The sequence below is a fragment of the Cololabis saira genome, chromosome 15 (assembly GCF_033807715.1).
Source record: "Cololabis saira isolate AMF1-May2022 chromosome 15, fColSai1.1, whole genome shotgun sequence".
Classification (NCBI taxonomy): Eukaryota; Metazoa; Chordata; class Actinopteri; order Beloniformes; family Belonidae; genus Cololabis; species Cololabis saira.
In genome coordinates, this window is record NC_084601.1 from 23192040 (window position 1) to 23209660 (window position 17621).

At 44.7% G+C, this 17621-nt stretch overlaps 1 protein-coding gene across 1 annotated transcript in view; it reads left to right on the forward strand.

The window, feature by feature from the left end:
• The window catches only part of kiaa0319l (KIAA0319-like ortholog), a 47130-nt gene that overhangs the window by 22744 nt on the left and 6765 nt on the right, over positions 1 to 17621 (forward strand). Inside the window, exons 7-17 of the mRNA XM_061741100.1 lie at positions 5581 to 5679; positions 6245 to 6342; positions 6441 to 6528; positions 7752 to 7844; positions 7929 to 8061; positions 10324 to 10429; positions 10519 to 10641; positions 11626 to 11749; positions 14268 to 14400; positions 14500 to 14648; positions 16073 to 16224. Of these exons, the coding sequence (XP_061597084.1) occupies positions 5581 to 5679; positions 6245 to 6342; positions 6441 to 6528; positions 7752 to 7844; positions 7929 to 8061; positions 10324 to 10429; positions 10519 to 10641; positions 11626 to 11749; positions 14268 to 14400; positions 14500 to 14648; positions 16073 to 16224 (1298 nt within the window). The remainder of the gene's footprint in view (positions 1 to 5580; positions 5680 to 6244; positions 6343 to 6440; positions 6529 to 7751; positions 7845 to 7928; positions 8062 to 10323; positions 10430 to 10518; positions 10642 to 11625; positions 11750 to 14267; positions 14401 to 14499; positions 14649 to 16072; positions 16225 to 17621) is intronic.

Below are 17621 nucleotides of genomic sequence, written 5' to 3' on the forward strand. Positions count from 1 at the left end.
CTGCTTAAGACGCCATGCAAGGACTTTCCCAGGTTTTTCCCCCTGATCATAGAATGACTGCTTAAGTCGCAACAAACTGGCCATCGCTTTTGCTGCGGATAATTCATTGTATTGTGCTCTAAGCAGCAGTAGTTCTTGATGAGATTCTGATGACTTTGTTCGAAAATACTCATTTTCTATTCTTTTTATTTTTGTCTCTAAGTTTTTCGCCTTTTGAAAAGTTAATTTTGCTTTAGAACTTGTAATGCTGATTATCTGGCCTCTAATAAAAGCCTTAAAGGCCTCCCATCTCGTACTTGCTGAAGTTTCTGTCGTATTAGTTTCAAAATAGAAAGCGATTTGTTCATCCAGAAAAGACACAAAGCCGGGGTCGGCCAACCATTTTTGTTTGCAACGCCAAACCCTAGCATCTTTAACCAGCTTTGAGTCCTGATATACCAATGAGTTAGGAGCATGATCTGAAATTAGGATAGCATCATAGGAGCATCCCTTCACTTTGTGCCTTAGCTCTGCAGATATCAAAAAGAAGTCAATTCTTGAATAGGACTTGTGTACACCTGAGTAACACGAAAATTTTAAATCGTCAGGGTTTTCTTCCCTCCAGATATCTATCAAGTTTAATTCTTTCATGAAGTGTTGTATACTTGCCCTACTACGAGTGTGAGACTCTATAGTTCCAGAGCTCCTATCCTTCGCTGGATCTAACACACAGTTAAAATCGCCTGCCACCACAATTTTACCCGGAAGAGTAGACAAAATGAGGAATACATTGTGAAAAAAATCAGGGTCATCTGTATTCGGTGCATAGATGTTCGCCAAGACAATCTGCTCTTTTAGTAAGTTACCTTGTAAGATAAGGTAACGTCCCAATTTGTCCTTGATAACCTTATTTACTTGAAATGGTATGGAATCATGCACTAACGTAGTGACGCCTCTTGCTTGAGAGTTAAACAATGCCGAAAAGACCTTGCCTTTCCACCTCCTCCTAACTTTCAGATCATCATTGTCCATCAAGTGTGTTTCTTGAAGAAGCACAATATTAGACTGCATTGATTTTATTCTGTTCATGACTTGTTTGACTTTCTTAAGTTTTCTCAACCCCCTGCAGTTCCATGATGTGATTTTAATTTTTATCTCACTAGACATTTGTGTAGATTGTATAATAGTACTCCCCAAACATTTTAAGAGGTTTGTAAAAAGAAAAAAAAGAAAAAACCAAAAGACCAACATAAATAATACTACAAACAAAGACTGAACCCAAACCCTCACCCATATCCAGGCAACTTAGCCTGAATATCTTCCCCCTAAATTCTTAAGCTTCCAGATAGCCTAAAACTGTTCCACCACAAGGGTAAGACAGAATTACTGAGCTAAAAAAACAAACAAGTGATATTACATTAACCGTACACTCTTATGCTACCATAAACCTTTAAACATTTTCTTTCATAGACATCCTCCTTTTATTATTATTTATTAAGTCAAATTTCACTCTCTGGACTCACTAAGGAGAATCTGAACAGATATGAACAAGTGGGTTAATTTAACCCCATCAGTTATATTAAAGTTAACAAGATGACAGTTGCCAAAGATGCATTCTGCCTCTCAACTGTTGCTTATAAAGAGAGAAGGAAAAAAAGAAGCAAAACTATAGCACTAACAGTTACGTCATAATTATAAGCCCTGAGTATTATCCTTAAGCATACTTTAGGCTAATAAACATCATATAACAGAAGTATATATTTAACATTAAACTTATTGCAAGCTCGCCTCAATCTTGCGCATTATTTTCTTCTCATCAGCTGTTACCTTCTACTTAGTAAAGCGTGAGACAGGTCTTTTCTTAATAATTCAGCCTGGTCTCACTTCTGACCTGATCCGTTTGATGAAGTCTTCCGCTTCAACGTGGTTGTTAAAGATGTGGGACCGTTCCTTATAAGTCACAATCAGTCGGGCGGGGGGGATGATGCCGTAACGCAGTCCCATTGCGCGGAGCTGCCGCCTCGCCTCGTCAAACTCCTTCTGCTTCTTGTGAACACCTGCCGCCACATCCTGGTAAAACCTCACTGTCTGGTTCTTGTATCGCACTTCTCTTTTTGTTCTGGCTGCTCTTGTCACCAGTTCTTTATCCCTGAAGTCCAAAAACTTCATAATCAGCGTGCGGGGTGAAGGATTGTTGCGTGCGCTCGGTCCGATCCTGTGCGCTCTCTCCACCGTCAGCTTGGTGCGCCCCAGCGGGAGCTCCAGCGCGTCCGGCAGCCAATTCTCCAAGAAGGCGCACGCGTCCTCCCCCTCCGCTCCCTCCGGTAAATTGACCAGCCTCAAATTGGAGCGCCTTGATCTCATCTCCAGGTCCAGTAGTTTTTCTTCCAAGTCTTTATTTTTGTTTTCTAGGACTTTTACTTTTGTTTGGAGCGAGGCAACATTATCTTCAGTTGTTGAAATCCTCGTTTCTGCCTCCGTGACCCGCTCCGTACAGTCAGTGACGTCTTTCCTGACGCTTTCAATAGCGGACAAAACGCCATCAAACCTGGTGGAAAACTCAGTTTTCATGTCTTTGATAGCAGTCAGAATGGCAGCCGACATGGGACCGGCCTCGCCCGCCGTCTCATCGCTGCCTCCATCCGTTGGTTCTTCCCTCGGAGTCGGGCCAGCACCTGCTGGGGAGTCCATGGTTTTGATGCTAGATGAGGCTTTATTGCTAGAACTCGACGCCTTAAAGTCCGACAATTTAGCCTGAAGAGTTTGGCTTCGCCCTTGACTGATTTTTTTCTGTGACGCCGGCATTACCGTAACTTTATTTATCGAAATGGAGGTATTTCGATAATTCAAATGCAATATTTAAGAAGGATTTAGCCAACAGGGTAGCAGAGCAGGTCAGCACGCGTCCACTCAGCTCACCGCCATACCGGAAGTCTGGTAGAGGTCTTTTATCAGTCGGTCATCCTCCCGTTAGCCCTGGCTAGCTGCCTTCAACTGGAAAAGAAGATGGCTGCTAAGTCCAGATATGGAGATTTTTACCGGACTGTAAATGTTGATTTCCGCTGTAAAGTTGGACCTTTTAACATGGAGGTCAGTGGAGATGAACTGTGTTGGATCAAGACCCTGGTGGTCGGTAGAGTCATTGCTCTTATTTCTACTCTAAAGTCAGGGACAATCACATGACTCTCAGGTTCCTCGTGAGCTGAGTTTGATTCATGAATCTACATGAGTAAAAAGTCCGAACTCCTTGACTGCTGATGGAGACGTTTGATTGCTCGTGGAGGTTGTACTTTGTCCTGGTGATTCCTGCCGCCGCTCGCATGGTGTTTTCCCAGACTAATCATGACGGGGCTGAAACTAACTCACAGGAATGTGCTGAGACACGCTGAGCTTCTCCAAACAGGAAGAACCAGTGTGATCGCCTCCTCCGCTTCAACCTGCAGCGGATTCAGCGGCGCAAACGCCCCGCCGAGCTGCCTTCCTTAAGGACTGACTCAGCCTGTTTTTCCTGCTGAGATTTGATCCATCCTGGCCAGGGATTTCAGCGGGAACCCTCAGTAGACGTTTCCTGTCTGACTTCATCCGCTTCTCATGGTTCTGGAGGAATTCTGGTCCGTCCTTCCATTGTAGTTTGTAGTCTGTAGAGTCAGATCTCTGCCGGTCCCACCCCAACCTTTCAGTCAGGTTCAGGTCTGGACATTGACCAGGTCATCCAATATCTTGATCCTGTTGTTTTCTGGCCATTCTGGCTGTAACCCAAACCATGGCCCCTCCCCCAGCGTGCTGCTGAATTACTGTTCGGTTTTCTCCAAACATGGTTCTGGACATGCAGATCAAACATCTCCACGTCAGTCATGCTCCTGACCAATGATCGGGGGTCAGGTCTGCAGATCATCACTTCATCAATGAGTCTTTTACTTGTCATTGTATTTTTAATCAATGCTTTAATGAAATTACTAGTGTTTAAGGTCCTGCTCAAGGTTTCTTCCCTCCTAAAGGGGCTTTTTTACCTGCCACTGTTTGGTTTAAGGTTTTTGTCCCACTACGGGAGTTTTTACCTGCCATTGTTTGTTATGTTTATGTAATGATTGCTCGGGGGTCAAGTTCTGGGTCTCTGGAAAGATCCTAGAGACAACTTCTGTTGTAATAGACGCTATACAAATAAAATTGAATTGAAAAATGTAATATTTGTTCGGCGGTCCTGTTCTGGACCTCTTAAAAGCACCTAGACAGTTTATATTGTAATAAACGTGCTATAAATCAAAGTGAACCGACAGATTGGTGATTGGCAGCACCTGGATCCCCGTTCACACTGCAAGTCGCTCAATTCGGATATTTTCCTCGGATCCAACTTTTGTTTGGCTGTTCACATAACCTTTTAAAAGGTGGCCTAAGTCAGATTCCAGTGTGAACTGTTTGCGGTTTATAGCTGACCAGCATGTGCACAAGAACAATAACAAGGAGGACAACGGACTGGAACTATGGCAGGGATGAACGGTGACAAATGTCCACGTAGATTGGGGTAAAAGTCGCATCAAATCCTCCTTGGCTGTTCACACTGTGGCCACATTGAAAAGCATCAGCCCTGGGTCTGATTCAGGACCACATGTGGAAGTGGCCCAGATCTGATGGAATAGAAATCAGATGTGGGCCCAATTTGCCTGCAGTCTGAACAGGCCTGTGATGTTGTGTGAGCCGTCATGTGGTACTTATTCATCTGTGCCTTGATGATCCTGAGAGCAACCATGGTATGATTTTAATGTTTACACACACACACACACACACACACACACACACACACACACACACACACACACACACACACACACACACACACACACACACACACACAGACAGACTCACACACACTCTGGGCTGGATTTCGGCTCATATTTTCTTCATGAGAAAGTATGAGTCCCTCTTCTGTAGGACTCTTACAGAACAGTTTGTACGGGCGAGACAGCAGATGACAGGACAGTAATGGTCAATATGGCTCTTAAAGGTTTCTTTGTGCAACTTGTGCTTTTTATTATTTTACCTCTTTTCTTATCATTTTATTTGTTATTTAAGCATACTCTTAAATTAAATACTTTTTGAAAACCGTGCAAAGTTATGGAAAAGCCCCGAATGCAGGCATTGTGACGTGGAATTGTCGAATTGGTTTGATTCACTGCACGAATTGTTAGATTACTTTTGTAATACTGTATTTAACCCGGTCTTTGTACGTTTTGATATATAGAAACGTAATTCTTGCCATTTTAAGAATGATATGTGTACCTGCTGTACTCTACTGCCCTTACTTTTGAACAACTTCTGATTTTTATTATTTTACCTCTTTTCTTATCATGTTATTTCATTTTATTTGTTATTTACTGTTTAATTGTGTATTGCTGCTTTTAATGTTGATGTAAAGCACTTTGAATTACTTTGTGTTGAATTGTGCTATACAAATAAACTGGACTTGCCTGAGTAGAGATCACCACATCCAGGTTTCAGTGAAGAGAGAGAACTCTTCAGCATCAGCCCAGAAGGTTTCACTGCAGCCTCTCAAGGCTTTTCCAGGTGGAGGTCTCCAGTCTGACCTCTCTGTGCCCCCCACAGTGCGGGAGCTGGTGGTGTCTGCAGGAGAGAACGTGGAGGTGACTCTCCCCCGCAACGAGGTGGAGCTCAACGCCTTTGTTGTGCCGACGCCGCCACCAGGTGAGAACCCCGAGCAACAGGGACGTGCAGAGACCTTTGGAGGCAGGTGCTGAAATTTAAAAAGGGACACATAATGGAACATGACTTTTTAACACTTTCTGACAATAACTTTATTACATTTGTTACTTTGTTATATTACAATACAAGACACTGTTGTGTGTTGTATTGTAATACCTGCTCTGAACTTAAACCTTGGCCACGACAAATACCTCGTATTATCATAACAAACTAAAGCTAATACTGAAACTAATGGAAAAATACAAAACTATAATAACTTTGGATACCCACTAATCAAAACTTAAGGCATGTGATGAGGGCCTGCCAGGGAGGGAGATGTTCATCATGTAATTTTATTTAGCTGAATTATTATTAATTGTTAGATGATATTGGTGAATGAATGGCATGATAGGTCCACACTCGAAAATGGAAAAATGGAAAACCCATGGAGGTCCCAGAGGGTTGGTCTGAGCTCAGAGCGCCGGCTGGGCTGCGTCCGTCCTCCCGCTGCCCCGCCTGTCTCTACTGTCGTTTAACAGGCTTTAATCTGGGGATTTGTTCTCCGCAGGGACCCACTACACCTTCGACTGGCAGCTGATAACGCATCCCAAAGATTACAGCGGGGAGACGGAGGGCCAGAAGAGCGCCACGCTGAAACTCAGCAAGGTGCGCAGGAGTTTTCATGATGGGATGTCGGCAGGGAAGTTTCTGTGTGAAAGCTTCGGTCCGCCTCACTTCCTGTCTGTGTCTCCCCTCCGGGTCAGCTGACCGTGGGCCTGTATGAGTTCGGCGTGACGGTGGAGGGCGAAGGCTCGCGCGGAGAGTCGTACGTCAACGTCACGGTTAAACCAGGTGAGAGTGTGTTCCAGAAACTCCTGAAAGCATCGTCTGTGACTGTCGTCTTGGGACGAGTAGACCGTCCCGGAGCTGGGACGGGTAGTTTCAGGAGTTTTATCACACCGACGGGTGAATACAACCCGTGAACCAGAACCAGCATGAAGATCCTCTCAACCTGGCGCTCGGTCTTCTCAGCTGAAATCAACGTGATTCAAAGAAATGAGAAACAAAATCTGCATCCTGGATTTTTGTTGATTCCAGCAGAGGGTGCCGTCAGGCTGTCTGGGGGCGGGGCTTGTCCGGGAGCTTCACCAGTGGAGCCTATTTGGGATCAGCCCAAAGAACTAGCCTGAGAACTCGTCGAGCACCAGCAGGGCTGCTGTTTGGTCTTCGGGACCTTTCGGGGTCCCACTCGAGGTCAAGCAAAGTTCCTGCCAGCTGGTTCCGCTGCTGCCAGTGCAGCAACAAGCTAGAGGGCCCTTGTTCATGGGTAAAGGTAGCTGCTGCCTGACGTTTACGCTCGCTGAGGGTCTCCAGTCCTCAAACCCCCCCTGTCCTGCATGTTTTAGATGCTACCCTGCTTTCAACACACCGTGATACAAGTACCTGTGTCATCAACAGAGCTGTGCAGACCTTGGTGACAAGCTAATGAGGACCATTAATTAGAATCAAGTATGTTGGTGCAGGGAAACATCTAAAAATTGCAGGACAGGGGGTCCCGAGTACTGGAGTTGAAAACCCCTGTCCTAGAAGACATGTTACCTTTCAGTTGTTGTTGGGGTTTTATTCCAGTTTAAAACGATAAAGGGATGACAGCTAGCTGTCAATCCAAGGACCACACCCCTAATCATGCATCCATTTGTGGCTTCATTTAATTTGACCTGATGCCCCGCACACTAGTGATGGATGTAAACTCTGGAGACCAGAACTATTTTTGTACCAGACTGTAAATTAGTTTATTTCTGCTGTTAAACTCTACATTTAAACGTGGAGGTCAGTGGATCCAGACCCCGGTGGTCAGTAGAGGAACTGCGGTTGTCTTCAGTTCCAGGTTTGCATCCCTTCAGCACTACAGATGTAGCTTTTTGCAACAAGCAATTAAACTTTTGTAAAAACAAAAGAACAAATATGTAGAAGATGCTCTGAAAGGGTGTTCCACCTGAACAGCGAGGCTCGTTGAGCTGGGTGAGACCTGTGCCCCGCTGCAGCTCGTTAACGCCATGTTTTCCACCTGACAGAGCCACGGGTAAACAAGCCTCCAGTTGCTGTAGTTTCCCCCGAGTTCCAGGAGATCTCCCTGCCGACCAGCTCCACGCTGATAGACGGAAACCGTGAGTCTGGCTTCCGCACAAGCACATGTGACACCAAACCAAAGAGACCTGGTTAACCAGGACTTCCTGTCCTCCTCTGCTCAGAGAGCACTGACGACGACAAGGTGGTGGCGTGGCACTGGGAGGAGGTCAAGGGCCCCCTGAGGGCCGAGAAGGTTTCCGCCGACACCCCTATCCTCACCCTTACCAGCCTGGTGCCGGGAAACTACACCTTCAGGTACGTGTGGAGCCTTGACCGGGTCGGGTGTCCAGCATGTCTGCAGTCCTGAGAGATGTTCAGACACCGTCTGCAGGAGTCTGTTTCCTCCTCTGTGTTTCTGCAGAGCTTCATTTCAGTCTCAAAACAAAGAAAAAAATTATATGATATGGTATCACGGGTGAGCAGTGATGCCTTTTGGTGTATAAAGACATGAAGATCATCTGATCGTAATTCATTATTTATCCAACAAAAATGAATTGAAAAAGTTTTTACCAGGTACCAATCATTGACCAGATCAGCAGCAGGTGTGCAGACCTCTAGAAAGGCAGGTGTTTTGGTAGTTTATTTGTCTGGAACATTCAAGTGTGTGGGAACACAATGCCAAGAGGGAAAGACATAAGTAAAGGCTCTTGGAAATAGAGGGTCTGCATTGACGTCACTTCCCCACTGAACCACGCCCCATTACTCGCACTGAGTGGCAAAACATTATCAAAAATGGCTGGAACTAGTGGAGAAGACAGGATTACAGCCGATTATCGGCTTAAAGGGGACCTATTATGGAAAACACGGTTTCTCTTGCTTTAACATATATAAAGTGGTCTCCCCTCAGCCTGCCAACTCAGAGAAGGAGGAAAGCAACCAAATTCTGCAGTGTCTGTACAGCCGCCCGGATGAGCTGTCCAGTGTGATGTGGCTTCTACGAGCCGTTCAGATTCTGCTCCCGTCGTTACGTAACAACGGGAGTGATTTACATAGGTTGGCCTCCGATGCGTGAAACCACGCCCACAACTAACTCCGCCGGCCGGAACTTCCGCCATTTTTTCGTAGCGGTGTATCGCGTCATTCAGGCAGCCAATCAGCACAGAGCCTCATTATCATAGCCCCACCCACTCAGAATCCTGCATAGATAATGAGGTTAGAGAATGGGAAGATAAAGACATGGCTCAGAGGCTGAATTTCTAATTTAGCAAAAACAATCAAAAGCTTGTTTTTAAGACATTCAAGGCCTGTTTTAAAATAGGTATTAGATGCCATAATAGGTCCCCTTTAAATTAAAGGCAGTTGGACTTGACAGTGACCCGTACAGTTACCAAGAACCAGTGGTCCATGGACATTAATATTTGGCCACGAATCCAGTTTCCTGATATTTATATGTACTTAATTTCTACGCCGGGGAAATACACGAAGCAAAGCTTGAAGGCATACAAAAGTCTTGATGCTTGGTCCTACTTCAAGGCAGGATTTGTTGGAGAAATTAAAGTGATGAGGACACCGAACTTTATGATTTGACACTTTAACGTTAGCTACCCAAAAATCCAACATTACCTGATACAAAATGGGAACCTCAAATCCACGTTTCGGTGTCTGGAATCCAGCTGTTTCTGCGAATTGCAGCAATCCATTTGTCTCTCTTAAGCTTATTTTTCGGCAGTCTGTAAAACAATAACTCTGATTTCTTGCTTAATCTATGAGTACAGTCAATCGCGCAACAGCTCTTTTCCATTTTAGATGGTTTCAAATGCTCAAACTGAAAGTTTACGCTGCCACTGTCTTTCTGCCACTCAGCGGGCGTAACCCGCTGTGAAGTCGCATCTGTGACGTCATGCGCATTCCCTCTATACATCTGGAAAGAGTTACAAAGGCTCTTCCAAACATTCTGCAGTGAGAGAGATTATTCACTAGTCTGTTGTCGGTCTACTCAGGAGTAGTTTCCAGCAAATTCAACTCAAAATAAGATGATGAATTGCTCAAAAAAAAAAACAAGATCTCCACCTCAGAGCCTCCGGGCCTCACTGAGGATGTTGGATGTTAAAGTCCATGACAGCATCGATCAATGTCCTCTGGACACATGAGACCAAAGTGGAGGTGTTTGGTCTTAATGTCCAGAATCATGTTTTAGGGGAAACCAAACAGCACGATGCTCTGGGTTTGTTTTGAAGCCAGAATCCTTTTTTGACCAGAAAATAAAATAAAGCCCACAAATAAAAATTAGATATAGATAGATAGATAGCTGTGTCAAACTGAATATTCTAAAACCTCAAACTGAAGCAACGTTAGAAAGAATAATGAACCAGAATTCCCCTCCACAACCATGAGTCATGGATGAAATCAAACAGGGAAGATTTACTGAGGGTTACTGCTGCTGAAGGAAACATCTGCTGAGGGTGGATGGGTGGTGTTTCTTCTCCTCTTGGCTTCATTTTTGTTGAATGAATTAATAAAGTGTGAAAAACATGAAAGAAGAACGTCAGTTTTGCCTTTGTTTTTGTTCTTCACCAGTTTGACAGTAACAGACTCAGACGGAGCTACAAACTCGACCCAGGCCTCGCTCTCCGTATACAAAGCCAAGGACTACAAGCCTACGGCCATTGCCGGCGCGAACCAGGTCTGAGCGGCTTCCACCGTCTCTGTCTGCTCGTGCACCAGCGTTTAGCTGTTCGGACTAAACCAGCTCTGACATCTGGCTTCCCTCAGGTCATCCAGCTGCCGCGCAACTCCATCACTCTCTACGGCAACCAGAGCACTGACGACCACGATTTCCTGTCCTATGAGTGGTCGCTGAGCATGGAGAGCAAGGACAAGGTGGTGGAGATGCAGGTGGGTGCGGTTCAGCTCGTGTTCCCAGGATTCAGAGCGCTGAAACTCATGGCCAGTGTCGTGCAAGTTCATACTTCTCATGAACTAGTTCAAAGTTCAGTTCACATAGTTTAAAAATGAACAGTTCACATTCACAGTTCACCATTTTCACTTTGAACTAGTTCAAATTCAGTTTATTTCACTATTTTTAGGTGAGAAGTACGAATGAAACGGCCCCTATCCTAAAACTGTTAACTGTATACAATCATGTATTGTTCTAGTGGCTTTTCAACTTTACTCAGAGGCTGTAAATCTCCAACAATGTAGTCCATTATCAGTTTGTCCACCTGTTGCTGGGAAATCAAACCCCTGAAGGTGCAGCAGTGGGACTGGGGTCGTTTGGGGGTGTTGGGTCTTCTTGGTCTTTCCTGATGACTTTTTTTGATTGTCAAGGACTTGCAGATATTTTTCTCACACTGATGCTTTAACTCCACATGACATTTCAAATTTGAAGTTGACGAGGCAGATGCCCGGACTTGTTTTCTCAGCGCAGGTGGACATAATTTGCACAGAAAGGTTAGATTTTTACCGTCGGACTCTTTGGGAGACGATGTATAAAATTCCCGCGGATAATAATAAGCGGATCATCATCTGCGTCCGTAACGTCTCTCTCTTCACTGGTCTAGTAAAGACTGCACCGGGCTCAGGCCGCCGTTGCCATGGACTAATGTAGTGTGAAGTCGTCGTCTTGTCGAGTATTTTAAATGGGTGCGCCGCCCCCTGGTGAAATGTATTCCATAATAATTGGACCTAAACATTGAAGCTGAAACTCACATAATCTGAACAGTTCAAATTCCAGTTTGTGATCTGCAGAATGAACAAGTTCAAGTTCTTTATTTTCAAATATGTTGCATTCAGTTCAACGTTCTCACAGAAATGAACACGTTCATTTGAACTTGTTCATACACAACACTGCTCACAGCGTCGTGTTTTTGTGGCGTTCAGGGAGTTCGGACCCCCATCCTGCAGCTGTCGGCCATGCAGGAGGGCGACTACACCTTCAAGCTGACCGTGACTGACTCAGCGGGGCAGCAGGCCACCTCCGAGGTGACCGTCATCGTGCAGCCAGGTAAACAACAGCACTGAACACTGCCATGTGTGCTATAGCTGATAAGCTCCTGGGCAGCTGCAGACACATCCTGACGGAGAGTGTTTGAACAGGACGTGAAGCATAAACTCAGCTTCCAGAACCATGTTATCGAGGAGTTCTGTCCACACACAGTAGAAGGAGTTGCTTGAGCGGTTTCGTCATTTCTTTTGTCATCCAGGCCCAGAACAGAGGCTAGCTTACAACAACTTCAACTTTTACTTCTTTGCAGTCATATTATTTGGTAATATACATCCTGTTTTGCATATTAAGCTGCAACAACTTAAAAGGTACGAAGAGACGTTAGTGCTGGCCAAGAGGTGAAAGGATAAACATACTGATGTTATCTCCTGAATGTTCCTTGATCAAAGATGGTCCTTTTTGTGTCCTAAATTAGTCTAATACGTCTTGGGACGAGGTTTTCACGCAGACACCATTATGAAACTGAGTTGGCAACAGTAACTAAGGGGGATGGGGCTTACTGACACCTTCAACCAGATACCTGGACTTAAGATCAATCAGTACTCAGTAATGATCCAATACCAGTGTTTTCATTTACTTATTTTAATTTATTCATTTTGTTTTTTTTAATAAACATAAAATGAAGAAAATGTATTAGATGAACACAAATGTGCAAGATAAAATGACGTCTATATTTTGACTTCTGAACACAATGGAGGTCCAGATATCCACAGAAGTCTGACTGTAGCTTTCTTTTTATCTACATAAATGTGACGAATCAGTCTCGCAAGTGTAATCTGGACGTGCTTAGTCTCATCCCCACCGCTTCACAGATAGAGATGAAAACTACAGTTCAATGAAGCCAACAGGACCAAAACTTTCACCAAAATCAGAGATGAAACCCTAACACCACTGAACCAGACCACCTCCACTCCACAAGTCATGAACAGATTTGGGATGAACATCAGTACCTTTGGAGTCCAACTCTCACCTGGACTGAATCAGACTCTTTACCAGTAAAGGTGCGGGTATGGTTCTGCGTCACACACACGCAGAGCACACGGCGCACCCGTGACGCCGTCACGAATCGTTCAGAGTTCTCCGTCTCTCCATTTGGTCGCGGTGCAGTACCTCCCGCGGCCACTAGTTAGCGATCTTTTTCTGAATGGTTTATCCGACTTTTTCCGGTCACAGTAAATCAAAGAAATAAGGACAACTATTGTGCAAAAAACAAAAACAAAAAAAATCACATATAAACGAAGAAAAAAGCCCTGGAAGTTCACTACTGATTCAAACCGGAAACCGGAAATGCTTCGCTTTCAAACGAACCAATCACAGCCCTCTCGGTCTGCGTGTGGTCGGCGTCTCCTTGACGCGTAGTTACAATTTTCGGGAGGTGCACGTCACTGACGGCGCATGTGACGGCGTGTCCTCTGCGTGTACAAAAACCACACGCCGTAGGCACGGCGTCGTTTTGACGCAGAACCATAATTCAGCCTTAACGTGGACCAGACTCTGTAACTGGACCAGTTCTGCTTGTATTGGGACTGGATGATCTCTAGCTATGGACCCAGTATTACCTACTCCTGGAGTAACCCGCTCTAGAAACACATTTAGACCACCTGGACAAAGTCGATGCTCCGTCTAGGCCTCTGAGGGTTCATCATTAAACCATCCCAGGAATCTGGAGGAAGGACCTGCATCAGGAACAATTATTCGTCAACAGCTGATAGAACCACATGGACAAGGGTTACCGTGGAAACCTTAGTCAACACTACAGTACAAGGATACATTCACAAACGACACTTAACTTTGCAAAAATAACCCTGATGTTGTTAACCTTGTCCTCAAGAGATATCTCTGGACCCGGAGGGATCTGGGACGGTCCATCACCATGGAAACATGGGTTGTACCAAATGAGGTACCACAAGGCTCTGTATGAGGACCTCTGCTTCTCGAATTAAAAATGCTCTTACTCCGCGTCAACTGGTGTTGGTTAACGCAGATGTCCCTTTTTATACGCAGATGGTTTATGTTCCCAGTTGTTGTTCCAGATCTCTTTTAGGGTGTCTGTGTGCTCCAGTCAAAGCCAGGTTCTGTGATGATCCGGGGTTATATCAGTGCTGCCTTCAGAGATGGAGCCAGCACTGAACCAAAACTATGACAAATGAGCATCTTAAGATATATTTTCTGGAAGAATGGGACAAAATAACACCTGAAAGTCTTTCATCAGTTCACTCTTCACTTATACTGCCGCAGGCTTTTTGGAATGTGTTGCAGGTCTGACATGCAATAAAAGAAAAGATGTTTATTAACAAAAAATATGGAATATCTACATTTCAATTCACAGTAAATCTAAGAGTCTCTCTGGATTTTTATTAAGTTAATTTCCTGTGTCCAAGCTAACTGTCCCACCACACATTACTCCATTCAGATGATGTTTGCTCTGGTTGTGGTTTCAGATGTCCATATTTGATGACCCCTCAAGTAATTTTAGCATGCTCTTTGTGAGATAACATCACTCGTTTACGTCCTGCAGAGAACAACAAACCGCCAGTGGCAGACGCCGGACCAGAGAAGGAGCTGACGCTGCCGGTGGACAGGACCACACTGGACGGCAGCAAGAGCAGCGACGACCAGAAAATAGCTACGTACCACTGGACCAAGACCAGGTCTGGGGGCTTCTTTACTAATCCAGTTTCTCAACACTGGTCTGGTTAACCCCTTTGCATCCTCCAGCCTTTGTCTCTGACCGTCTCATCCTCCTCCAGTGGTCCTGATGGTGTGAAGATTGAAAATGCTGACAATGCTGTTGCCACAGTGATGGGTCTCGAGGTCGGTGCATACGAGTTCACCCTGACTGTAACTGATGAGAGGAATCTGAAGAGCAGCGACACTGTGACGGTCATCGTTAGGGAAGGTCTGTAGACGTGTGTGTCTGTGAGGGTGATAGTACAAAAAAAGACAAACCATCTGACACATTCTTATGTTTCTTAAGAGGGGTGAGTTCTCACCATGTTGGTGAGTTCTCACCATGTTGGTGAGAACTCACACTCCTTCCAACATCACTTGATCCAGAAATGGCGGTTCAGCACTGGTTTGAGTCACTAATGACCTCATGGCCTCAGATAAGGGATTAGTGTCCATATTGGTTCTACTGGACCTCAGTGCTGCTTTTGACACTGTAGATCAGCATCTTACTGCACAGGTTAGAGCATGTTGTTGGGATTAAAGGGACAGCTCTACGTTGGTTTAAATTAGTGCTGTCAGGCGATTTAATTTTTTTTTATCTAATTACAGGATTTATAATTAATCGCATTTTAATCTCATATCTGCTAAAGTTCTCCAAATAAAGAATTTTAATTCTAGGACATTGCAAAATTGCAGTGCATGACTAATCAATTGAATACACTAAGAAGAGAAGATTTGAAATCCACATTTTTATTGGTGAAGTGTGTTTCATAAATGAAATTCAAAAGAAAAAGCTCAAGCACATCAGCAAACCAATTAGGCCAGGTGCATTATTCAAAAATTCAATACAAATACAGTTAAATAAATAAAATTCAGAAATAAAACACTGCTGAGTCTCAAATAGGCACTTAAGCAGACTCTCAATTCAAAATTAAAACTAAAGCTGACTCAATACAGCGATTCAAGCACTAGTAGCTGTAACGTTTACAGTGGAACTTGTCTGAACATGTTTAGCGTTTAAATGATAATTCAGGCTGGAGCAGCTCCGGTGATGGGAAAATTCTTTTTTACAAAATGTACAAACACCGCGTTCTTGTTGATAGTCCCGTCTTCTTTCTTTTTATACATAAACTTGTGTCCAAAGGTCCTAGCAAAGATTTGCTCGCCTCGCTCCCCTGAGTCGTCCAGGTCTGTCACCCTGCTTTGTTTGTTTGACTAGCAGCAAGTGGGAAGTGACACTGCCACTGCCAAGTGGCCTACGGGTCCCTCAATGGGCCAAATTTCAAATGCTTGCACATTTTGCCACTCATAATTAATTGCGTTAATTTTCATACCACGTTAATTAGCAGTGTAATTAATTAATCTAATTAATGCGTTAAATTGACAGCCCTAGTTTAAATCTTATCTATCTGACAGATTCCAGTTTGTTCCATGTACATGAGGTTTCTTCAGAACAGTCGAGGGTCTGCTATGGTGTCCCGCAGGGCTCAGTGCTAGGACCAATCTTGTTTAGTTTATACATGCAGCCCTTTGCAAGTATAATCCAGAATCACGGCATACATTTTCATTGCTATGCTGATGATACGCAGCTCTTTTTGTCTGTGAAGCCAGACAGAGATTTGCCCCTGAGTTTTGTTAATTTTCTTCCACCAGAAAAGGACCAGCCGCCGGTGGCACACGTGGTGTCGAGTCCACCCATCTCTCTGCCGGTCAGGACGGCTATCTTGGACGGGTCCCGCTCCACTGACGACAAAGGTGGCATCAGTTACCTGTGGACCAGGGAGGACACCAGCCCTGCCGCTGGGGTGAGGCCACTCAGTCCCAAATAATGACGTACAAACCTACAATAGAATGACAGATATCAGCTTGTCCCTAAAAACAACCCATCACCAAAGAATCTCGCCTGAATCCATGCTATCTTTTGGCCCTCGAGGAGAAACTGACATGATGCTGTGATGAAAGTCACTGCACGAACTCGGCAGTGATCTGGAAATCCCAGCGGTTATTTTAGCCCTGCTGGTCTAAATCTGATGTTCAGCATCTGTGATCAGAGTCCATGCTAACACTTACAAGTAGCATGATGTGTATGTTTTTAAGCCTGTGGGATGAAAAAAACACATTCTGTTGAAGACCTGGACATTCGTGCCCTGACATCAGCCACAGCTTTCTGTAGATGCTTTCAATGCCTGTACTCTCGTACTACACACCACCTTGTAAATGGGCGGAGCACCTGGAAGCACGTAGCTTATGCTAACCTATGATGCTAATTAGCATCACTTCACATTCATTCTGATCAAACCGTCCCAACATTCTCATTTCAAGTGTCGCTACTGAAACAAAATCTGACAATGAGGACGAGTGCAGCTCTTGTTCCAAACGTCTCCTTGGTGGTGAGATCAGCTGCATTCAGCTGACGCTCAGTTAGCACAAGCTGCTCTTAGACCCTTCCAGACCAACCCACAACCTGTCACATGGTCTTAAAAATAAGAGTAACTGTTAGGTCTTTATTCACGACTCCGAACAGTGCCAAGTAGCTAAAGTGATGACAGTTTGTGACTTTAACGGCCATCAATGGAAAGAGCACACCCCTCACTATACATAATTATGTCCTTTATAATATATAACTTCACCTGATGACATTCATGAAATCCCCCATGAAGTTGTCATGGAGGTGAAATCTAACTACGGAGAATAAAACTGTTCTTATACCAGACTGTAAATGTGTAAAGTTTTAATGTGGAGGTCAGTGGAGATGAACTCACTGTTGGACCTGGACCCTGGTGGTCAGTAGAGGAACTGCAGGTTGTCTTACTTACACTGGCTTCAACCTAAAGCTGGAATGTTGACGCCTGGAAAAAGCCCACACAAGCACCAGGGAACATCCAGACTGCATCCAGGAAGACCCCGGCGGGGATTCCAACCAAGAACCTCGTTTGTGCTTCAAGAAAACGGTCCTGCAGTGAAAAAGTGACTCCAGAGAGGAGAGGGAACACCCGGCTCAGTTCAGCAGCCTTGACCTCTGACTACCCATTCATGTCTGACGCATCTGGAGGGAAACATCAATTCTGAATTGTATATTCTGGTCCATGCTGCCATCCCGACGATGTCTCTGTCAGGGAAGGCCTTGCATATTCCAGCAAGACCATGCTGAACCCAGTACTGGATACACTATAAAGGCATGGTTCCAGAGTAGAAGAGTCCT